General features: G+C 41.3%; 2 protein-coding genes across 3 annotated transcripts in view; one reads left to right on the top strand and one right to left on the bottom strand.

Moving 5' to 3' along the window:
* Positions 1 to 1,208, top strand: part of mtrex (Mtr4 exosome RNA helicase) — a 32,431-nt gene extending 31,223 nt beyond the window's left edge. Inside the window, exon 27 of the mRNA XM_079525060.1 lies at positions 485 to 1,208. Within this exon, the coding sequence (XP_079381186.1) occupies positions 485 to 537 (53 nt within the window). The 3' untranslated portion in view covers positions 538 to 1,208. The remainder of the gene's footprint in view (positions 1 to 484) is intronic.
* Positions 786 to 24,536, bottom strand: plpp1a (phospholipid phosphatase 1a). Of its 2 annotated transcripts, none has more exons than XM_079525062.1 (6): positions 23,977 to 24,536; positions 15,157 to 15,308; positions 10,980 to 11,260; positions 4,126 to 4,183; positions 3,386 to 3,562; positions 786 to 3,099 (listed from the first exon to the last, which is right to left on the bottom strand). In XM_079525062.1, exons 1-6 carry the CDS (start codon positions 24,032 to 24,034, stop codon positions 2,983 to 2,985), a joined length of 843 nt encoding a protein of 280 aa, XP_079381188.1. In that variant the 5' UTR covers positions 24,035 to 24,536; the 3' UTR covers positions 786 to 2,982. The 2 variants fall into 2 exon arrangements, with proteins under 2 accessions (XP_079381188.1, XP_079381187.1); XM_079525061.1 differs by lacking the exon at positions 15,157 to 15,308 and adding an exon at positions 20,338 to 20,492 and having other exon boundaries at positions 23,977 to 24,531.
* Positions 24,537 to 24,669: the final 133 nt, after the last annotated feature.

Consider the following 24,669-nt stretch of genomic DNA (forward strand, 5'->3'; position numbering starts at 1 on the left):
CGCTTATGAGAAATAACAAAAATAAAAACTTTGGCAGAAGCCAACACGAGGATAAAGGAAACATTCGGTCCAAAATGTCCGCTAATTCACAACAACTACTACTAGGCTACTTTGGTGTTGACATTTCTCCAACTATAAAATTTCACGACAGCAGTACAAATATAATTTATGAAAAGGCTACTACAGTGAAGTCGGTTCACGGAAGTTGTTGTAGTTTGAGCTCATACACTAAATTATACTGAATTGTTTATAGGGTAAATATAAGTAAAGTAATATAGCCTTTCCATAGGAGTATCTTTTTATATTTTTCCAAAAAGAATACAAACAGCCAAAAGCATATTACAAGTTGTCCCCCTCACTTGGGAAAATTCCGGGAGGAAAAACGGGCAAGCGGGTGAGTTGTCCAGTATTTGTGGACATCAGTGAGAATCATTGCACTTTTCAATATTGAGCCTATAATTCATTTCTTTCTCTCTCTCTTCAGGAATAACAAAGATCAAGAGAGATATTGTGTTTGCTGCCAGTCTCTACCTATAAACACCTTCCTCATGCACCACAGCTCGCATTGGAGGACCTTTCTCTTTTTTTACTCTTGTAATAAACTGTTAATGGAGAAAATGTACAGACATGGTTGTTCATGTACGGTGTAATCAACGTTGAGCCGTGTGGTTGTTGAAAAACAATACAAGTTGATTATTCCACCTACATGGCCACTTCCCACACAATACTAATACTATTGTGCAAGCTCATCTATTGGAGGATAACCACCACCCTATTTTATAATAATAGTGTTACTGTTACGGCACGGAAATAGACGATCTACAAGCTCACAACTCGTCAAATCTAACTGCGTTCAATGATCTGTGAGCTTGTAGATTTTTTCGCAGGTACGCTACGCAGAAAGTCGTTTAAGTTGCATTTTAAGGTATGGTCTTATCAAGGATAACGAATACTTAGTTTTATTCAGAAAGAAATCCTTTGTACTGAATGCTAAGCTGTTGATGCATTTATGCATTAAATGCATGTTTCATGTTGTTAGCTTGGATTTCTGGGCCAGAGTTCACAAATCCCTACAGTAGAAGACTTCATTATGATTAGTGAATATTTCTGTTTACTTGTTTTGTTTATTTCCATTGTAATAAGTAAAGTGGTTCATTGTGATTTTATTTTGACTTTGCAAACAAATACAATTTAAGACTTTATTTGTACTCATGGCTTTATTTTTTTTATTTTTGGTTTTATTCAAAAACCAGGACATCAATCAACAAGACATATGTACATATCTGTAACACGCTTTCAATAAAAAAAAAAAAGTCTATAATTTCTTTTTACTTACAGATTATACAAAAGTATGGTATTTTATCAGTTTGCTTATCTTACATTTATATTAATTCTGAGACACGGGTAGCTGTGCTAGCAGCAGTAAGCAGTACAGCGAAGGCAACATGGGACTCAAAACTGTCGATCTAGTTTCCAGCTGACTAAAACACGAGGCAAGTCACATTGATTTGTGTAGGTTGGATTCTGATTGCAGTGACGTTTTATTTCAAGGTCAGCATCTCCTGCTGGACACTAGTAAGACTGCCCTCTAGTGTTTGTCTCTATGAAATCCTAGCCATATGAATGATTTCCTTATTGTTTAATATGCTTCTCTACTCATGAACAAGGGGGAATTATTCATATGATTTGCCATTGTTTGAAAACAAGTTGACTCCCCATACCTTGCCTATGGCAGCTGAAGCGAGACCATCTTTGCTACTACTGTCTGGAAAGCTGTTTCATTTTGGTTTTGTGAAGAGGTATTTGGTAAATGTATCATTTCAATGGGTTATCACTTCTTGCATGGATACGGCTAATTGAAACGGCCATTTATGATTTAACCGAAGTGCATCTTGTGCTGGAATTTCCCCCATAATGCAGTAGTGGGAAACATGGTCTGTCGGAGGGGGTGAGCAGATGACTGATGACTAGGCACAAGTCGTTTCAACAGTTCTGGCAGGAGCTTTAAGGGGCAGAGACCCAAGTCTTAGGCAGAGTTTAGAGTTCAGTCAGATGCTGACAACACGCTTCAGAAAAGAGGAGAAACACGCACACAGATCTGTTGTGTTATGAAATCTTCATACTGTGCAGATTATTTTCATACCCTGTGATGAAAAATGTTGCACAATGCAGCTTTAACACTGGACCCAACCGACAGACATTATTTGCAGTCAGACAAAATAAAAAACTCAAATACATTAAAATCATAGTGGTGCAATTAACTTAATTAAGATTGAGTCTAGATCAGCAATTGATGTGGAGTTGCTGACCCCAATAAAAGAAAAGCACAAAGCGGGGTTACATTCACAGGTTTCCCTCACCAGCAGTGGTTTAAACCTTTAGTGTGCGCATGCATTAAAGTCTTCCCACTGGCTCAGCAGGTACATGCTAATATGGTTCCTGTCCGTCCAAAACCTTCATCCCCGATATAACTGTCAGCCACTTCTGTTGAGCTTGAAGGCTTGATTAAGCCCCATTCATACTTAATCACATGACGGTGTCGCACACTCAAATAGCCAACCTACAAGCACACATCTTGTTGCGCATGTGACATGTGAGCTTGTAGCTCTGCTATTTCCGGAATATGATTCTATTGGGTGACGGAGCATAAATTAGGCATTTAGGCGCTTATGTCATAGTCACTTTACTCCTGGTAAGACTTTGTCTTGTCTGTACCTTTGCAGCCACTTAAATCTAATTGAATCTGGTAAACAGCAGCCAGAATGTAAATGCATTCTGGCTCCCCCTCCCCCTTTTGTTTAGTTTTTTGTAAATAAAGATGCACATTCATCCTCTGGCTTATGTGGATTTAAAGCAAGGACAATGAAGCACTACAACACACATACTCCATCAGCAATGCTCTATACTGTATGTCCATGCAGAGTATATGAGAATAAATGGAGGGCTAGAGAATGTGTTTGATCTCTGTTTCCGTGTGGCTTTTTAGTTGGGGCTGTCAAAGTTTGCGTTTGTAGCTGACTCCTGAAGGGTTGTATGGGGGTTGTCAGATTCCTTCTGTGGCTCCACTCTGTTTTTGAAGAAGTCTGATACGCAAAACACCTGTAGAGAGACAAAGAATAGTGTGTCATTGTTAATGTGTTCCCTTAATAATGTCTGTCACAATAAACTTAAATCCCATCGTTCTGATGAGGTGATCATTGAAATGATTTGGTGTTTATTCATTTAAGCTTTGTCCACGACTAATTGACGTCATTGAATCCCATCAAACTTCCAGCTCCATTTTCGATCCCAGAACCTGACAAACTGATGATTTTTCTCTGAATATTCACCCTCAGAATAGGGACGCAAGGGTTCAATTGGTTAGTAGTTCAGCAGGCCTACTTACCACCAGAATGGCCATAAGAGCGCCCTGTAGCAGTCCGGTCAGCACATCGCTCCAGTGGTGCTTATAATCGGACACCCTGGACAGTCCTGTGTACACCGACGCAGCGATCAGGAAAAACTGAAGAGTAGGTCGCAAGAGCCTGGCCCATTCAACCTGGAGTCTGGCCTGAAGGTACAGCTGAGAGAGAAACATGGTAACGGTTAATACAAACTAATCTATTCTACAAAATATATATAATTGGTCTGACCAGACTCCCAGCACAGAGATGCCATGTCCTCATATAGTTTGTTTGAAACGGCTTCCTCATCGTTTCAAACAAACGTGTTTGAAGCGCTGAGGAAGGCCTGCGTGCCGAAACTCATTCGTTTCTCTAGGTGGACTGCTGCTGATTGTGTTTTCATGAAATAAAGAAACTCAAACTTTTGTTTTAATATAAAAAAAATTATCCCATGATTTTGTAACCCATTTCTCACCCCTGTGTCAATTATCTAATGTGATCCTGGGCTCTACACACCCTCCGCCAACCTAGTCCCCATATATGGGGACATCAAACTGGGGTGAGCACTGGCATACAGTAGCGCTCATATATTTTACATTTGACCTCACCTAGCAGTTATTAATCTATGAGCTGGATAGTAGTCATTTACTTTTCCTTTTTACCTCTTGGCTTTAAACCGTATCTGCCAGAAAATACAAATTGATTGAATAACTATGAATCATAGGTTTCTTCTGATACTTACAGCCAAGAACAGCATGCAGTACATGGAGAACGAGGAGTGTCCAGAGTAGAAGGATAACCTAGAACAAGATCAACAGGTATATGTTTTAAGGCTCTGTAGTGACATAACCACTTAAATACATTGTTGAGCGGGTGTATTTTGTCCCCTCCTTTTTTCCCTCTACAGTAGGGGTTCTCAACCCGTGGGTCGCGACCCCTCGGGGGGTCGCCAAATTATTTTAGGGGGTCCCCAAATTATTTTCAAAAAATAAAAAAAGATTTTTTTTTTTTTTTTTAAATCACGTTTTTTCAAAAATAGCAGACCTACAAGCTCGTAGCGCGCCACTCGGTGGCGCGCTATGAGCTTGTAGATCTGCTATTTTTCAATAGCTAAATTATAACAATGCTTAAAACACCAAAAGGGGTTCCCGCCTAAAATGGTTTAAGGTTATTGTAGCAGTCAATTTATATTGGGGGTCGGGAGGGGGCGGGGCGGGGGTCCCGAGACATTGCCAAAGCATTTCCGGGGGTCCCCGGCCAAAAACGTTGAGAACCCCTGCTCTACAGTACACCAAATGTGCTCACTGAAAAGAGAGATCTACAAGCTCACAACAACAAGCACACATTTGTACCGGCCTGGAGAAAGATTGATTCATTTAAATGTCACTCACTTTTTGGTTATACAGTGAGGTTTAGCCAATTAAGACTTTTTATTCTGGCAGGTTTGATGTTTTAAAGATTTTGGAGAACATGGAAAATCATAAAAAGCAAGCCAATAATGGGAAAATAGTGGGTTTGTATATGATATATGGCTGAAGCTTTGAATAGACAATAACATGTATCAACAGCAGTATTATGTTTTTCATAAAATAACACCCTACTTGATCATACTACAGTGTTACACAAAGGCATCAAAAGTAGCACATCCACAAGCTCGCAATTTGAGTTTGTAGATCTGCTAGTTTTGAATTTGAATCCTGAAAAGTAACAGTTTTGGACATGAGGTTTCCACCCGGCAGAGATGATATTACAGACCCATCTTAGCTGATCTCATATATATATATATATATATATATATATATATATATAATGTATATATATAATCAATTACAACACATGCAGTAAAGGGAGCTGATAGGCCTGCTTTATCAATTATCATGTAACAGCTTATTGTGTAACATTTTGAATCATGTCCTGTCATATAATTCTTACTATGAGGTATTGTGTAACTAAAGTCTTGTGTCAAGCTGTCGCCTTTCACCCAGAAGTCAATGGTGACAACTTGACCATCTTTGACAACTGGACGAATGGACGCCAATGCGTGTCACACTCACCCTCTGTTAACCTATGGATTTGCTCCACGGTTTACCTGTCGTAATTGCATCTGTCAATCATTATAAAAAACATTGTAATTTCCTGATTTGTTAGAAAGGAGGACATATTTTTGGACTTTGGGTCTTATCTTGAAGAAAAATCTAATCCACCAGGAGTGGATTAGATAGATTAGATAGACCAATTAAGGAACTGAAAGATAATAATTCATTACAGCTATTGTTCCATTGTTCTACAAAAAACACCACAAAGACTTCCTGACAGGAGGAAACGCATAGACGGCAATGGGAAGCGCCAATGAAGATGTGCGTACTGTGTGAAAGGACCATAACCTATTCATGAACACCCACGCAATGACGCAACCCCCCCCCCCCCCCCCCCCCCCCTATGCACTCTGACACACCTTATGCACTGTGACACCTTATGCACTCTGACACACCCATATCCAGGCTATGGGGTCCATGGAAGAGTTAGTGTGTTTATGTCTCTGAATAATGCAGTGGGGTGTAGACTGTAGTTACTTCCTGTTTATTTAAGAAGCAGTGTGCAGCGCTGTCTATGTATAGACTAGTGACAGGACTAGGCGGGTTACTCCCATAAACACACACGCACGCGTGCACACACACACACACACACACAGAGAGGGGTTGGGGTATAATATTACAGTACACATTGATGCAGTAAGGCACCATTCCACTGTGGGGAGTGCCTGGCACAGATTGGTTAGGCATTCATGTTGGGTTTGGGTTTCACATTGCTATCTTCTTCATTCATCAAGAGATGTACAGAATCCGGACAGCACTATGGGCTAGGAACCTGCACCACCATAACCTCATATCGTTAGTCGTCGTCATCATTCGAGTATACCCTCAACATCTGCGACACAAGCTGCTTCCTGGTCTTGTTCCTCTTGTATCGTTAGTACAGCTATCAACAAGTTGTGACTAAATACTCACTTCTACCTTGGCCATTAGTGTTGTTGGCAAGAGAAGCCTGGGCCCAGGTTGAGAAACACTGCTCTATACCAGGGGTTCTCAACGTTTTTGGCCGGGGACCCCCGGAAATGCTTTGGCAATGTCTCGGGACCCCCGCCCCGCCCCCTCCCGACCCCCAATATAAATTGACTGCTACAATAACCTTAAACCATTTTGGGCGGGAACCCCTTTTGGTGTTTTAAGCATTGTTATAATTTAGCTATTGAAAAATAGCAGATCTACAAGCTCATAGCTTGTAGGTCTGCTATTTTTGAGAACCCCTGCTCTATACAAATACTGCAGTGGTAACAAAAGTATTTGTGTCAGACAGATACAATATAGCCTCTAGGGCTTTAGGGCCAAACTATGTCATCTTTCCATTACTGCCTAGCTTCATGCTAAAAGTTACAGTACACACTGTAATAAATAGATTATAATAGACAATACAGAATAGATAAAGATTATATTCCTAGTATTGTATAATATGTTATTATTGTAGTTATGAATAATTTCTATACAGTATATACACTATCATTTTAATATCTTCTAGATTATATTACTATGGTCATACTTTCAGTGAGACCTGCGCCGCCCAATCCACAGTGACACTCATGCCCCGTACAGCTCTTTGCTGTCTTGACTCTCACATGAGAGAGAGAGTTGCGAGTGTGCGTGAGCGAGGGTCACACGTGTGGGAGGGTATGCCGTTGTGTAATAATAAATAATAATGAATTGCATTTTTATAGCGCTTTTCCAAGTGCTCAAAGCGCTTTACAATGGTTCATTCATTCATACATTGGGAGTTGAAGCGGCGAACAGTCGACGCCAGCGTCCTCACTTCCCACATTCACACACCAATGGTGGCGAGCTTACACCGACCGACTCATTGGAGGCAATGTAGGGTTCAGTGTCTTGCCCAAGGACACTTCGACATGTGGACAGGAGGAGCCGGGATTCGAACCGCCGACCCAGGGATCATTGGACGACCTGCTCTACCTCCTGAGCCACAGCCGCTAATAATATACCATATTCATTATGTATATTACATTTTGAAGTGTGATGTAATCACTGTCAAATTAGTGTAATCTTTATTCATTTATTTTTTGTGAAATGAGCCAGTGAAATAGGCTCTATAAGCATTATGCTTCTCCCTGTCCCCTTTTCCAGCATCCTGGACCGTATCATGTCAAATGGACTTGACAACTTGTGCTTTAGACTTTCCTCTTCCTTTCCTTTTTTGTGATTATATCATGACAAAACTGCACCAATGCCCCATGTACAGTATATACGTACATACCCTGTTGTCCAAAAAAGCTGGAAATAAATAAACTGAACTGAAAAGTTACTATATAGCTCTACTGTCAAAGACCAGTGTTGGAAAGTAACTTATTACTTAAAGTAATATTAATTTTTTCCAGTAACTAGTAATAACTAATTACTTTACATTTTGAGTAATAATATTACTAATATTGTACTATTTTCCAAAAGTAACTTGTTACTATTTTCATGAGCCTTGGTGGTACTACTATGGGCTTGAGTGTTTATTAATGGTAGACTGGGTTGGGATGGAGTTGCTTTGCACGCTGCTGATCTGGATCTAGACTCTAAAGCGGATACTGAAACTGCACAGTCACACTTAACTTCTCTCTATGTGTGAATTATCTTATGCGGAAGGGCGGGCCTTAAACCGTACGGAACAAACTGGGTAGTGTGAGCCTTTTGGGGACAAAAGATGCAATTACTGGGGGCGAGAGACAAAAAGTAACTACCGGTAGTTACTTTTGTCAGGGAGTAATATGTAAAGTAATAATATTACTTTAAAAGTAACAATTCATATTTTACAATTTTTTAGCAACTTTTCCAACACTGTCAAAGACAATGCACTGGGTATACACTATACAGTAGATGCAATATTCAACATGTTTAGTGTTGGTGGAGAGACACCAGTCAGACCCAAGAGACCACAGTACCCAGTAAGTCTCGGCTACACGTAAGCAGCCGACCCAATAAGTCTCGGCTACACGTAAGCAGCCGACCCAATAAGTCTGGGCTACACGTAAGCAGCAGACCCAGTAAGTCTGGGCTACACGTAAGCAGCAGACCCAGTAAGTCTGGGCTACACGTAAGCAGCAGACCCAATAAGTCTTGGCTACACGTAAGCAGCCGACCCAATAAGTCTGGGCTACACGTAAGCAGCAGACCCAGTAAGTCTGGGCTACACGTAAGCAGCAGACCCAGTAAGTCTGGGCTACACGTAAGCAGCAGACCCAATAAGTATGGGCTACACGTAAGCAGCAGACCCAGTAAGTCTGGGCTACACGTAAGCAGCAGACCCAGTAAGTCTGGGCTACACGTAAGCAGCAGACCCAATAAGTCTCGGCTACACGTAAGCAGCAGACCCAGTAAGTCTGGGCTACACGCAGCCTATGACATGGCACCCTAGACTTGGTGCACCAGTATGTGTGTGTGTGTGGTAAACTGTCTCAGGTTGTGTCAGCAAGTGAAACCACATTAGCACTCAGTGTTCTACCACAGTGGATCTCAACATATCGCGGTCCCCGCATGATGTTTGGTGCTCCCCAGATGACAGTAAAGTGACAATTGAAGGACTTTTAATACTACCTAAAAAATGAAAAAAGAAAGAGATTCAATTACATGAAATAATATAAGAAATACTGGTAGGTGAACAATTTGAAAGTAGCTGATCAACTATTTACCAAGCCAACTCATCTCCTACAATTCCAATACTTGTTAGGACAGGAAGCACCATCTTGTGAGGTTCGCCACTATTACTTTCAACTGTGACGTCACGTTCTCTTTCTGTATTGTTTTATGGAGTAGGGTGGGTGATGGTCTAATTAAGACTCAGAGCTGGGTGCGACTGACTACTGCCTACACACCTGTGTGCACACAGGATCAATTAGTCATCCCCACACACTACACGCATACTTTACTTAGGTCGAAAGAGACAAAGTCGCTGTCGTGACAAGTTTGATGTAATGCTAAACTTTTTCAGGCCGTGACCCCCCAAGATAATCATATCTGAACTGAGAACCCCCCTTTTCTTACTTTCTTTCTTGCTTTCTTTCGTTTTAGGTATTAAAGCGATCTTAAAAGTCCTTAAAGTTATATTCAGTGATTTCACTTAATTCAAATATCACTTATTTGTTCTTATTTTTTGGATAATCCTCCCTACTATAAAGTGTGCTGACCATATAAGGAGTTCCTCCCTGTCCCCAGTGAGCCCCTGGGGTCAAAAAACCCTAGTTTCGGTTTGGGCTTTGGGTGGCAAAGCCTTCATCCAATCAGGATGAGAGGGGCCTTCCTCCAATCATGATCGAGTGGGGCGGGCCTTGGTGTGCATGCTGTTGGTCTGTTGTACTTCCCCCACTGTAGAGCGTGTGCATGTGCACATTTTTTACCGGGGCGGACTGGGTGGTTTTTCCAAATCACCCAAATCACTGAATGCTCCTTTAAACTGTCACTTCATCTCATCTGGGAACCCCCCTGGGGGTCCCGAGCCGCAGGTTGAGAACCACTGATGTGCATAACATTCTCTTCTGACCTCTGTACCTATTCTTCCATGAAGAGCTCACATTACAGTCAGACGATCCAGACTGGAGCATGTTACCTTACACTCTCTCCTCTCTTGCAGCCTTTATTTATTTTATGATTAGCAGACAAGGTTAGACCAGAGTATATAGTACTATACGGTAGCCATACTTCAACATAACATGAACCAAGAGTCCTCACCGAATATAAAATTAATTAGTATTAGACCCCTAGATTTTCTTCTCAGAATGTTAGTAATAGTATACTTTGATGAGGTATCCCGGTTCCACCAGAAGGTGTTTCGGTGCCAGTCTCACAAGCTTGGTTGTGGACTGTGCAAACAAACATACACAGGTTGGTCTGATCAGTGATGTGTCCATGCAGGCCAGGGTCTAGAAGTACATCTGCACCAGATCACACTGGAACAACACAGTCTCTATACAGTACATTCTAGTTCAGGGGTTCTCAACCCGTGGGTCGCGACCCCTCGGGGGGTCGCCAAATTATTTTAGGGGGTCCCCAAATTATTTTCAAAAAAAAAAAAAGAGATTTTTTTTTAAATTTTATTTTCACGATTTTTCTAAAATAGCAGACCTACAAGCTCGTAGCGCGCCACTCGGTGGCGCGCTATGAGCTTGTAGATCTGCTATTTTTCAATAGCTACATTATAACATAATGCTTAAAACACCAAAAGGGGTTCCCGCCCAAAATGGGTTAAGGTTATTGTAGCAGTCAATTTATATTGGGGGTCGGGAGGGGGCGGGGCGGGGGTCCCGAGACATTGCCAAAGCATTTCCTGGGGTCCCCGGCCAAAAACGTTGAGAACCCCTGTTCTAGTTCATACCCAGCAGTGTGCAAGCCCCAACTACTGTATGTGTAGGTTTTCCAAACCTTGTAGATTGTCTATTTGCCGAATGTTTGCCCTCCAGAATAGGGGAGGGTTCATGTGGTTATAACTCTATGAAAAGAAAGTGCATAGCTGTATACAAATGTACATCACAGAGAACCAGAAACATACCTGCCCTCATTGACCATCCTGGTGTTTCCGGTGCAAGTGAAGGTTTCGATGTACCCTGCCGAACAGTTGATTAGGTTCCAGTCCGGTTTGCAGACATCCAGGAAATGCGGCCTGAGCCGCCCAATAGAATACTTGGCTATGTCAGTGAGCGACTGGCTCATTGCAGCGCCAAACAGGAAGGTACCAACAGCTTTGTAAAGACATGCCACATAGCTGTTGGTGATAGACGACTTGGATTTGATGCGCTTTAGGTAAACTGAAAGACACTCCCCAAAGATCATCTGTAGGTAAGGGAGATACGGATACAGAGGTATAGGTTAGTTAACAAATATCGGACAGTATGAAGAGCAAAGAATCAAATTATTGGACAAGTACTCTTCGTTGCTGTGTGGGGAAACCTTGTATGTAAAAAAATAAACAAAAACTCTTTTCAGGAATGGAAAAAAATAACCTGTGTTCCAATGTAGTTATTATTTAGTCACAAATCAATCTCTTAAAGACAGTCTTAACCACTTTCTTACAAGCTTGTGAGCTTGTATGTCCGCTATGTTTGTGTTAATTTATGTAAAAAACATAACAAAGATGAACTATGTAGATACAAGGGTTCCTGGCCAACAGCGACGACTTGTAACCACAGTTTTACTTTTTTGATTGCTCTCAGTACAACAAAGCAAAGTATGAAATATCAAAATAGAAATTAAACATAATTGATGACAGTAGGTAATGTCAACATAGTCTCTGCAAATACATATATATATTTTGTGTTCTTTTTTATGTTCTTAATATCCACAAAGTTGGTACTTTCTTACATTGTTTCTGAAATCATATACTGTAACTGTCAATTACAGCATGGGTAATGGAGTATGACTATGAATTAACTTATGTGGAAAAGGAACAACTAGAAGGAACAAACTATGTGACATATTACATTTTAGAGGAGTGCCCACCTGAACAATATTAATCTTCACCTGTAATCTTTTATTACACTTTTATTACCCTGCTAGTGTAAATACTCCTGAACTGAAAACATGAATAGATGGTCATAGGATGATGTCCACTTAAATGACAAAATTAAAAACAAAACGGAAAGGGGAAAAAAGAGGTATTTTTCAAAGCAGATCCAGTTCAAGCTGAAACATTACCTACTTTACATACAGTATTTGTGTGTGCGCTCATGCACGCGCATGTATATGAAACTCAATAGAAAACGTTACTGTTTCCAAGTCCTTGAGGACATTGATTACTAAATGTTTGTTTTGCAACATTTCTAATGCAATCAGTCTGGAGGGCTCACTCTATCCACTAGGAGTTGATGACACACTCCTGTTATTGCCTTCATCAAATCTACTAAATCTACTACTGACTCAAAAGTTTGTCTAAATTTGACAAATAACTGCTCAACCACAGGGAGGATAATGGGACAAGTTGTATGACACAAATGTATTCAGAAGTTTCCGTCTGAGGTACATTTGCGTCATACAATGTTGCTATATCAGTGGTGCTCAAAGGTTTTCTTGTCAAGTCCCCCCCAAAATGATATGTATTTGGTCGCGGACCCCTATCACAAATGTTTACGATTTTTCAAAAATAGAAAATCTACAAGCTCATAGCGTAGCACGCAATGACGAGCTATGAGCTTGTAAATCTGCTATTTTTAAATAAAATAAAAATCTAAAATGACACGGATGCTTTTCCGGTTATTATTTTATTAATGGCACTTCCCCGCCGCTTCCTAGTCTCACAAGACAGAAAACTATTCCACAACTGTCGAATGCTTTATAATTACGCTCCCTGAAAGCCATACAAAGGAAGTTGTCAGCGTTTGTCGATTCCATTCAAGAAGATATATTTTAAAATAGATAAGCAGCAACCTAGATCAGGGGTGGGCAACTGGCGGCCCGGGGGCCACATGCGGCCCCCACCTTCACTTAATGTGGCCCTCAGGTTAATGTCAGAATACTGAGATAATATTGGTTTCAGCTGTTTACAATTCCACGACATGCAAACATGACCCGCTTTTATTACTTCAGTCTAAATTAGTAGCTCATTGCTCAACACAAGTATAATTAAAGGCATTTGAAATTACATAAAAATGTTAATTTCAGGATTCCAATTCAAAAATAGCAAAAAAAAATCAAGATTTCAATTCGAATATAGCAAAAATAGCCGATCTACAAGCTCAAAACGCGTCGCAGCGCGACGCGTTTTGAGCTTGTAGATCAGCTATTTTTGCTACGACAGTAATATATGGCCCTAGGGAGTGAGTGTGGAAATATAGTGGCCCTCTCCATCGTCAAAGTTGCCCACCCCTGACCTAGATCATTATGCTGCGACTACTTTTGATTAACCATAGGACAAGTTTATCTAAATGGAAGTGGGGGTGAGATCTAACTGTTTCAGCACTTCCAATGTACTGTAACAGACTGCATGATGTACAGTAGGTGTTACAGAAGCATTTGTCTCCAACAGTCTTTAGTCTTGAGACTACATTGCTCCTAATAGTTAGGATGGGTAAATGCAGAGGACAAATTCCACGTACAGTGACTACTAACCCCGACATCAAAAGGGGACTAAATTATTATAATTATAATAATTACACATGCTCCGTTTTCTATTCATAAAGTTAAAACGTGGCATTAAAGAAGCCGCTTGTATTGTTGATAATGAACACTGTGCTTTGGCACGTCATCCTGCAATTTGATGAGTAACGTGTGGCTTGAGTGTCTACGTGCATGTTCAGACATTCTCTTTGGCCTATGGTACTAGACATCATTTGGTTATTATCTAGGCCTATGGTACTAGACATCATTTGGTTATTATCTAGGCCTATGGTACTAGACATCATTTGTTTATTATCTAGGCCTATGGTACTAGACATCATTTGGTTATTATCTAGGCCTATGGTACTAGACATAATTTGGTTATTATCTAGGCCTATGGTACTAGACATCATTTGGTTATTATCTAGGCCTATGGTACTAGACATCATTTGTTTATTATCTAGGCCTATGGTACTAGACATCATTTGGTTATTATCTAGGCCTATGGTACTAGACATAATTTGGTTATTATCTAGGCCTATGGTACTATAGACATCATTTGGTTATTATCTAGGCCTATGGTACTATAGACATCATTTGGTTATTATCTAGGCCTATGGTACTAGACATCATTTGGTTATTATCTAGGCCTATGGTACTAGACATCATTTGTTTATTATCTAGGCCTATGGTACTATAGACATCATTTGGTTATTATCTAGGCCTATGGTACTATAGACATCATTTGGTTATTATCTAGGCCTATGGTACTATAGACATCATTTGGTTATTATCTAGGCCTATGGTACTAGACATAATTTGGTTATTATCTAGGCCTATGGTACTAGACATCATTGGTTATTATCTAGGCCTATGGTACTATAGACATCATTTGGTTATTATCTAGGCATATGGTACTATAGACATCATTTGGTTATTATCTAGGCCTATGGTACTAGACATCATTGGTTATTATCTAGGCCTATGGTACTATAGACATCATTTGGTTATTATCTAGGCCTATGGTACTAGACATCATTTGGAATCCAGGATTAACATCAAGAGAACTCTTTCTGAATAAGTACAGACATAGGGAAGTTCTATTGTGTACTACTGTGTTTGCTTAGTCACACATGTTGGTTCAGACCCAGAGGACTCTGACCACTTTCTAAGCAAGAGGTACGTGCATTATTTACTTTCTTTTTTGCAAGAGGATCCACAAATGGCTTCTTAGCAACACAGATTGTCACCAGGTCAACAGATTGATAAAGGAAGGGAATGACATAAATGGAGAATAAAACAGTGGTTCTCAACGTGGGGTCCTTGGCGAGTTAGGGGTCTGTAACCCCGATACTGAACAAATGGGGTCCATTTGGTTCAATTTGTAGAGCCCCTGAGTCAAAATAAGGAGGATTGGGGTCCCAGAGACAAGAAACTATGAAATGGGAATCTGTGTCCTAAATAGGTATCAAACTGGTGGACCTTCTGATTAAAAAGGTTGAGAATCACTGGAATGAAAGTTAAAGCTGTGGCCAAAGACAACTGAAATAGGAGCCAATAAAAAGGGGGGGGGGGGGGGGGGTGAAGAGGACAGAGGTGTTATTATTATATTATCACAACAAAACAGATGCACTTACAGTGAACACTGTGACTGGAATCATAATGCCCCCTAACAACTGATAGGAAATGGTGTCTTCTTTAAGGGGGTACTTGATCGAATCATCGCTACAGAAAAAGCCCCGGATGAAAGGTTTGTGTCGCACTGTGAGTATTGCAAACGGGAGTCCGGCTAGCAGGGAAGCAACGAGAGAAACACAAAGAAAATACAGGTTACGAACATGACGCAACACCACTGTTTGTGAAGACATGATGGAGGAAGAACCCGAGACCCAAAAAGACAAAGACCAACGTCAGAGATTTAGTAAAGCTGCCATCCAACCACTTTTTTCATTGTCCACGTTTTTATTTTGACCAATGTGTTCTTTATGGTAAAGTGTGTTAATACAATGTTACTGTATACTGTCAAATGTACCTGATAAAGGTCTAAGTTAAACGTTGCTTTTTCCATCAAGGAATAATTAGTGTGCTGGAGCTTTTTCTTCCAATACAATGTAATTAAGACAATACAGTGGTTGTAGATGGTCTACCTGCTCTTCTATTGAGAAATGTGTAGTGTTGGTCGGATAGGACCACTACTGGTTGACAAGTGGTATTGTGTGAAGCTCAAAATGTAATTCATCCTCTGCCCAAACGGGCTTGCTGTATTAGCTCAGCAAGTTCCCGCTTGTGCGAGGGACCCAGGTTCAGATCCTGGGTTGGACATGAAAGTTGCGGATTGCAGCTTTAAAACATGCATGGGTCAAGCTAGACTAGAGAAATACCCAGGAAACAGGAAGGTTGCCGGCAGGCGGGTCCTTCCTGGCTTTCAGGAACAGGAGGAATGAGAGGTTAATATCAGTACGGTTAGTGATAGCATGCCAACACACATTTAGACATTGGCCAGAAGTGGGTGTTATAGCTTATAGAAAGCCCAAAATCCCAAACTCACATACATACACAAAATATATAGTGTTTTATACATATCCCAAAATACACCTTTGGGCTCTTCAGTGTTTCCACTTGGATGAGGTTGTACACAGCAGTGTGGTGAACAACTGAACAACAACCAAAAAAAGGGAATATAACAACTGTATTTTGCGCTCAAACACTAGCATACCGGTACACACACAGGAAAACCTGTCTAGTTTAAATATGAATTGTCTCAAGATGTATGAAAATAATTGTGTATTATAATAAAATGTCACAAATATTAAAGACATATAATATGGAACCATCTTCCATTGCAAAAAAGTTATAATAATAAAAAATAGTTTACCGAAAATTAAGCTGTGGTGCTCAAATTTAAGCAGTGTATATAATTGCATTTAGGGGAAACACTCATGCTTTACCCACTGGCTGTGTTCCAGCTGCTCAGGGGGCTTTACCTGTACTTGTGTCTGATACGCTCTTGTGTAACACACTCACTTTATCTGCTCTTTAACAGACTGACCAGTACTTTCTCTATCTTCATCTCTCTCCCACAGAGTTTACTGTGTGTGACCAATGCTGTTCCCTTAGGCAAACTGACAGACTTTAATCTTTAACTCATTGAGCCCCGAGGGGCGATTCTACAAAATGCCTTCTAAAAATCAGTAGTTCTGAGTAGTTCTCAAGATGTTTTCCAAAAATTATTCAAAACCAGCAGATGTACAAGCTCGCAGCGCAACATGAAGTGATGCGGTGTGAGCTTGTACATCTGCTAATTTTGAATAGCTAACTTTATATAGTCTCAAATCCATAACGGTGGAGCTACCAGATGATGCGAGAATCATATCTCACTTGATTTTGTAACCCATTTTTCACCCCTGTGTCAATTATCTAATGTGATCCTGGGCTCTACACACCCTCCGCCAACCTAGTCCCCATATATGGGGGACATGGGGAGAGCAACAGACTTGAACTCATGCTTCCTTCATGCCTGAGTGTCCAAGTTGCTCCTTTACACCTGACAGGGGGGAGTTTCCCTGGTTGGACGTAGCGCATGGAAGGAACACGTTATTCCAACCAGTTCCTTTCCCCTCCATCAGGCACCCCGGCTGGCCAGGGGGAGGCAGTTTTTACTGCATGTTTTTTGTGAGGGTACCTACTCTAGGGGACACGGGGAGAACATGCAAACTCCACAAAGAAAGGCCCTTTCGCCAACCCCGCCTCGGGTATGGGCACTGATGACGCGACAGCACCACCAACTGTGCCACCGTGCCACCCCCCCAATGTATTTTCAATCAGTGGAACGATTTCTTTTTAAAATAATGATCATATCACCTTTATATCCTTAAGGCAATAGTTGCTTTGAGTCTGTATGAGAGATCAATGGGCCAAACAAGCAACTTGACCACAGTGGCTATATGATATAATGAACAAAACATCTGCACTCTCGAAAAGGTTTATTAAACGTTTTTGTTTGTGTGCGGTTGTTCCTTTAATGTTCATAATGTTAACAATCTCTTGAGCGCGCCATAGCCTTTGAAGTATTTGTGATATTACACCCATTTATTATGGCCATAGAGTTAGGATTATGGCCAGTAAACTTTGGTACTTCCTCATTTGGTTGGTCTTTATGAATAAATCAACCAGTGGTTAGAGAATAGGATTGGAAGGTCATCGGTTGGTCTCCCCAAGTCCTCCCAGCAAGTGTCCAAGTGTCCCTGAGCTAGGCATTTAACCCGTAAAGACCCATGGCCATTCTACAAAATGTCTTATAAATTCTGTTTGGCATATTGATAACCATGACATGATGATTGTCCACTACTGTATTGGAGGGACTGACTGTATGTGCAATATGATATGAGATGCATGTTTGTTCCTGCTCATTCTGTTCTTATCTTTGTTTGCATAATCTGCTAGGGACGTCTTTGTTCTTACTGTATACTAGACCTGTACGTGCCCGTCGAAGTCGGCCACCAGCCTGCTTGGTAACGATGCAACTTTGGAACCTAATGATATACGTTGTCATAGCACCCGTTTTAACTGTCAGCCAGTGTCCCACATGGAGATCTGTGTGTGTGCATGTGTGTGAGACTGCAAACTGAAAAGTGTACTTGACAATCAATTCGGCCCACTGGCAGAGCCTGATTGGTTGAGCCTCAATTGGCTGAGGCAGAGGCTGGAAATTGCACAGGTGAAAGGAGTTGGCCTCATTAGGCCCACTGGCAGAGCCTGGCCCTGGTGAAAGGAGAACCGTGGGTCCGACCGACTCGATACCTGGCACTGCACTCCCTGCGGGGGTGTGGAACGCGTGTGTCGAATGTGAAGTCGGTGGGTCAAGCGGTTCTCGAGTTACGTGCATTACAACCGTACACACGCACGCACGCATGCACGCAGACAGACAGACAGACAGACAGACAGACGTGGCGCATTTATAGTAGGATATTTCTCTGTGTGTGTAATAAACTTTAGAAGATATGTGTAATACTTGCTGTGTTGGCATATGTTCTCCGCACCTGTGACTTGACGGATCCTCACCCACCACCCCAAGGTTAAAATCACAACAAATCCTAACAATTTTCTGAAAAACATATGGTGCTATATCAGTGGTGCTCAAGCTTTTTCATGTGAAGGACCCCCAAAATTATATTTATCTGGCCGCGGACCCCATCTCAACATATTTTGTTCCAGGGACCCCCAGAAGCAAAGATTTGAGTAAGAAAAATAGCTTTAAGAATATATTATATTCAAAGATTTGCACAGAATGTCACGTTTAAAAAATAATTGCAGATCTACAAGCTCACAGTGTGACAGGAAAGTCACGAGATGTGAGCTGGTATATCTGGTATTTTTGAATAGCCAAAGAATACAATAATGCTTGACACAATAATGCTGTGACACAGATGCTTTCCCATTGGTTAACCACTAACTGCTTCCTGGACTGAACGGGATTTGTAAATGCAGAGGACAAATTCTAATCTACAAGTGAATGTGCAAATCCACTGCAGCCAATACCGCAACAACAACTAAAGAGTGTACAATTACTGGTATTTATCATTCATTCCATCCGCGTTTTGGTTCAATCCAAAATGCAGAACATCCCTGTACTGTTCGTCCCTGCAAGGCCCCATTAACTGGGCGAAATGGAGTTAAACCAGAGAGTGGTCTCACTCTCTGTTATTGATCTATGACTATGATCCAACGTTTGTGGAGCCAGCTAAATCGGATGACGACGAGTATTAGCAAAAAAGAAAATGGACATATGGATGGATTATTTGTTTTTAAGTGGACATCTTCCTTTGCACATCTATGCATTTTTGTACATAACCCAAAAAACATCTTGGTGGAACTCCTCAGCAATCATGTCATCTGTGTCATTTATCACACCATGACAGAGCAGGACAGCTGGTTTGAGCAATATTAGACATCTCTGGCTAGAACGGGGACAGCTGACCCGTTGTAACAACCATTATGCAGCTGTTGGTTGGTGAAGATAGCAGCCAGCTGTCTCCTGTCTGGTCAGAACATTTAATATGATGATTTGAGGAATGTTGCCGTTTCTGCCAGCTCTGTGAGCTTTTTCCCCCAATACGTCTATAGAGCGTCGCAGTCCCGCCTCCTACCCTGGACCAGGAAATGAAACCCAATGCATTATTCTCATAGACATTTCTTAAAGTATTTATTTAAAGACGGTTACGCCGCGGACAAAGCCAACTCGAGTCGTGACAACTCATGACAACACAAACAATATTTTTGACCAAACAAATAATTACAAAGAAGAAAAAAACGGCAGGTTACAACACTTTTTTTGTTGTTTTTCTTCTTTGTAATTATTTGTTTGGTCCAAAATATTGTTTGTGTTGTCATGAGTTGTCACGACTCGAGTTGGCTTTGTCCGCGGCGTAACCGTCTTTAAATAAATACTTTAAGAAATGTCTATGAGAATAATGCATTGGGTTTCATTTCCTGGTCCAGGGCAAGGACAGTCTAAGAAGGACGAGACGCGAAGACCGTACGGGCGACGCCATGTTGCTTATGGTGCTCCATGGAAGGAAAGAAACATGCGCAATGGGCTATATGCAGCCAACACTTCCGCGTTCAGCTTCCTTGGTCTCAACTGCGCATGTTTCTTTCCTTCCAAAGCAACATGGCGTCGCCCGTACGGTCTTCGCGTCTCGTCCTTCTTAGACTGTCCTTGGTCCAGGGTAGGAGGCGGGACTGCGACGCTCTATACAGCCACTGTGCGGCAAACAAATGTGAACTGTCGTGGAACTCCTACACTCTTGTCTACTTACGCAGCTAATGGGCAGGGTGAAGCCCACGGTGTAAAGCACTGTGGAGGTGACTGTGCTGTGGTGGAAAGGGTACTTGATGCTGTCATCGTTACAGTAAAACCCACTCTGGTAGGGGCGGATCTTACCCAGCTTAAACGCCGCCAGAGGCAGACCCCCTGTGGAGGGAGAGGTCACGACGGGTTAAAGGCGGGAGTCAATAGGTGGGGGGAGGCGGAGGGGTCACAGGTCAAAACAACAAAGCACAGAATATAAACAGCTTCCCAAAGGACTGGGGTAACATTATGCTTCAGTTCTGTCTCATTTCGTAGAATATTTCAAGTAACACAAAAATGTAAATACTACAGTATAGACCAAAATGAGAGAAACATCAATGCTTTTCCCCCAGCCAGGTGGAATGGTGAGCCTTAACGCAGAACATTGCTGAGGTCAGCTGTTGTTGCTTTGCACTATCATCTATGTGTGACATGACATCATTATCTATTTGTGACACAGCAACATCAGGGTAAGGATTTCACACGGTGAAATCCTTAGTGTTCTGTTCATTTAATCCAGAGAGTGCAAAGGTCCCGTGTCGGGTCCATCTGACACTGAGAGAATATACATCGAAAGGTCCTTCACTGCATGGGTGGAAGGGTGCAGCGTGCTGTGCCCTTTAGGTACCGCCTATAGAAAAACATCATAAAGATAGCAAATCACGCTAAGTGGTTTTGACAGTCCAAAGTCTGAGCGTAATGCTTCTGTCTTATGCCTGGTTGGCTTGCCTCGTTTACCCCTTTGTTATCACGACATGCAAAGCATGACGGGAAAGGATCGCAGCAGTTCATTCATGTGCTGGTGTGAAACTCCTAGCACAGGGGTTCTCAACCCGTGGGTCGCGACCCCTCGGGGGGTCGCCAAATTATTTTAGGGGGTCCCCAAATTATTTTAAAAAAAAATAGCAGACCTACAAGCTCGTAGCGCGCCACTCGGTGGCGCGCTATGAGCTTGTAGATCTGCTATTTTTAAATAGCTAAATTATAACAATGCTTAAAACACCAAAAGGGGTTCCCGCCCAAAATGGTTTAAGGTTATTGTAGCAGTCAATTTATATTGGGGGTCGGGAGGGGGCGGGGGTCCCGAGACATTGCCAAAGCATTTCCGGGGGTCCCCGGCCAAAAACGTTGAGAACCCCTGTCCTAGCAGGACATCAACAATGAACATGAAGACATGCACTTCCATCAGGAAACGGTGCATGTTCATAGAAAATAGGAACAAAACCAAAGACAATGAAAGACATCAAATAAAAGCATGACTGAACACACGCATGCACATGCGCACACAGTACACGCGCCATACAGCATCAATAGGGGTACAGTATAGCTAAGGTTGGCAGAACAGAAGCATGGCTCTTGAGAGGAAACTGACTATAATGAATGGTGTTTTGAACGTAGGTCTACTTCATCATCAGTCATCTGAACAGCATTGTGAGATGGCCAATAGTTATTATTAACTTATTATTATTAACAGGCTGTACAAATGGAACCACATGGACCCTTACGTGTCCATTTGGTTCCATTCGTATAATCTCAGAGTTAAATTAACCCTCGGGATTGTAAGAGTATAGTAGTCTAGTGTGGTGAAGACAGCTGTAGCTTCATGAGTCATAGTCTCCATCATACATAATAAGATTAAAACAATCTCAGACTAAAACCCTGGAGACAATGAATGCCTGTGTGTCGAATACAACTGGAAATAGACGGGATGATTATAAAAGCAAGGGATGCATTTAAAATACAATAATTCACATGTTGAAATCATATATGCAAAGCCTCTGAAACGGTCTCGGGCTGTCAAAGATATGACACAGCTGTGTAATTACACTGAACTTCTTGCTTTATGGTTAAGTATTTATTTTGTACCTAACCTTAGCTATACATAAAGTACATATCTTGATAATAACTTAACGATAAGTGTTTATGACTGCTGACGCCAAACAGAGATGTTTTCAGACTAATTAATAGGCATGTAGTTACATGAATCGTGTAGTTATATGAGTCATGTGGGCTGGGTTGAGTGACAGTGCAGGTTTATGGTTTTCAAAACATTGCCTGCAGTGTAATAAACTCAGTTGTCCCATCATGTCTGTGTACCGGTATATATGGTGACAGTTGGTAACAGTTCAGGCCCACTATTGTGCTCTGAGCTTGCCTAATGTTTTTCACATTTAGCCCAAAATGAACATGAGAAAATGCACAACAATTTTCAGATGAGACATAAGAAACTCATTTAGGATCGCTCCTTGAAATACATCACTATTGATCATTTATCGTTTATCATTGCAGTGCTCAAAATAAACACTACAAAACAATTAAAACATTTTAAATGTAGTTATTTCTAGAGGTTCTAGTATAATAATTTGACATTCCGTTACTATGTCCAATGTGATGTAGCCTACTAGTAGACAAAATAATTATTTTATAGCTAAACAATTACTGTGATATGTATGAATATCAGAAGGCAGTCTTCTGGTTCATATCAGCTATCATATCAGCTATTGATGAAAGGCAGTTTCACAGTAGTGTTTTAGTATACTAGCAGTATAACTAGTATAACTAGTTATAGACTACTGCCAGCAGTTATACTAATTTAGTATCCCAACACAATAGTGTTGTAACACAATACTTTATTTGAGTTGTTGTTTACTTGTGCACCTTTAACTAGGATATAGCCTACATCTACATTAGGCTATAATATATTATATCCCAGTATTTATATAGCATACCATTTATCATTAAAGGAGCATTCAGTGATTTGGAAAACCACCCAGTCCGCCCCGGTAACAAAATGTGCACATGCATGCTCAGTGGGAGAAAGTGCAACAGGCCAACAGCATGTGCACCAAGGCCCGCCCAAAACTGAAACTAGGGTTTTTTGACCCCAGGGGCTCACTGGGGACAGGGAGGATTTCCTTATATGGTCAGCACACTCTATAGTAGGGAGGATTATCCAGAAAAAAAAGAAAAAATAAGTGATATTTGAATTAAGTCAAATCACTGAATATACCTTTAATGTAGGCTATATTTAACATGTATTTACTTTAACACAAGTTACATTTAGACTACTTATTTCTAGGCTAGGCTAAAGGAAAAGAGGGGGGAGCTATTTTTTAAAGGGGACATTTTGAACAAATTGTATTTCATGTAAAACGTTGCAAAACATCAGGTCAATTAGGACCAAAGCAGCAGCAGCACGCCTCAAATTAGATATGCACAGGACAGTCAGACTTGGTTTATATTAGACTCTATGTCAATAGAAGCCAATATAGCTCATTGGCCAATACATATTGTAGGCTAATTGTACAGTAGCCTATAGTTGACCATACAAAGTATCATAGGCATAACAAAAGTTGCAGTTATAAATAAGACATACATCATCATGGGCTGTTTTTTATGACATAACATCACATGTAAAAATATGTGCAAAGCGAACACAAAGCAGCCCAGCACGTTTTGCATTCAATATTTACATATTGATAATCCATGGCCTGGCTGTAGAAAGTCCACCACTCCCTTCACGTGACCGCACATAATAATGGCAATGCAATGTCAATGACAGCTGGCTGGGGAAGGCTCTCTCAAGAAGCATTTCAATAATACATACCTAGAATTAGACATGCCAGGTCCAGAAGAATAAACGGGATCCCTTTCGCATCGAACATGTTTGCTGTGTTTCCTCAGTCTCTTGTCCTCTCTTATATTCGGTTCCGCTCCCCTCTATAATAATAATAAATAATAATAATCCAATAATAAGGTGCTCCTCCTTTTACGACGTCGCATGCGCCAAAGACCGAAAAAATACTGAATAACAGGCTATGTTTGAAAAAGACAACAGCGGTGTCCTCTTCATAAAGAGGTGGTCTATCCTTAGACAATAACGGTTAAGCGCGTATAGAATAATAAAACACCTTATTGACAACAATGACACACTGAAAACACGGAGCGGAGGGCGATGATGACTCGACCGGAGATCTAATCATGATCGCCGGAGAAAAACAGGCCCCTTCTGGCGGAGGAGGAGGACCGAGCATTTGGGATCCGCGGACCCCCGGAGTGTTGCTGGTCTGGTGGTCTCAGCAGAACAAGAAGAAGTGTCCCTCTCCAGGCTTCGACCACCAGCTTTCATGGTCGATCATGCCCTTATTTAGCTCCTCCCAAGTAGCCTACTTTACTTTCACCGACGATGACGAATTAAAGGGGTGATTGATCGTGGTTGGTTGCGCGCCCGGCGCCGCGCACCGCTAAGATAGGCGATCTACAAGCTCACGCCCCATCGCTTGACGCGTTGTGAGCTTGT

Source organism: Electrona antarctica (assembly GCF_951216825.1).
Source record: "Electrona antarctica genome assembly, chromosome: 16".
Lineage (NCBI taxonomy): Eukaryota > Metazoa > Chordata > Actinopteri > Myctophiformes > Myctophidae > Electrona > Electrona antarctica.

Bases quoted from the DNA above. Each gene is read 5' to 3' on its own strand.
- plpp1a (XM_079525061.1), bottom strand. From the start codon at position 24,034: ATGTTCGATGCGAAAGGGATCCCGTTTATTCTTCTGGACCTGGCATGT. The intron at 20,493-23,976 runs GTATGTATTATT...CTCCCTCCACAG, and splicing joins CCTGGCATGTCTAATTCTAG to GGGGTCTGCCTCTGGCGGCG. The intron at 11,261-20,337 runs GTAAGTAGACAA...CCTTACCTACAG, and splicing joins TCACCCTGCCCATTAGCTGC to ATGATCTTTGGGGAGTGTCT.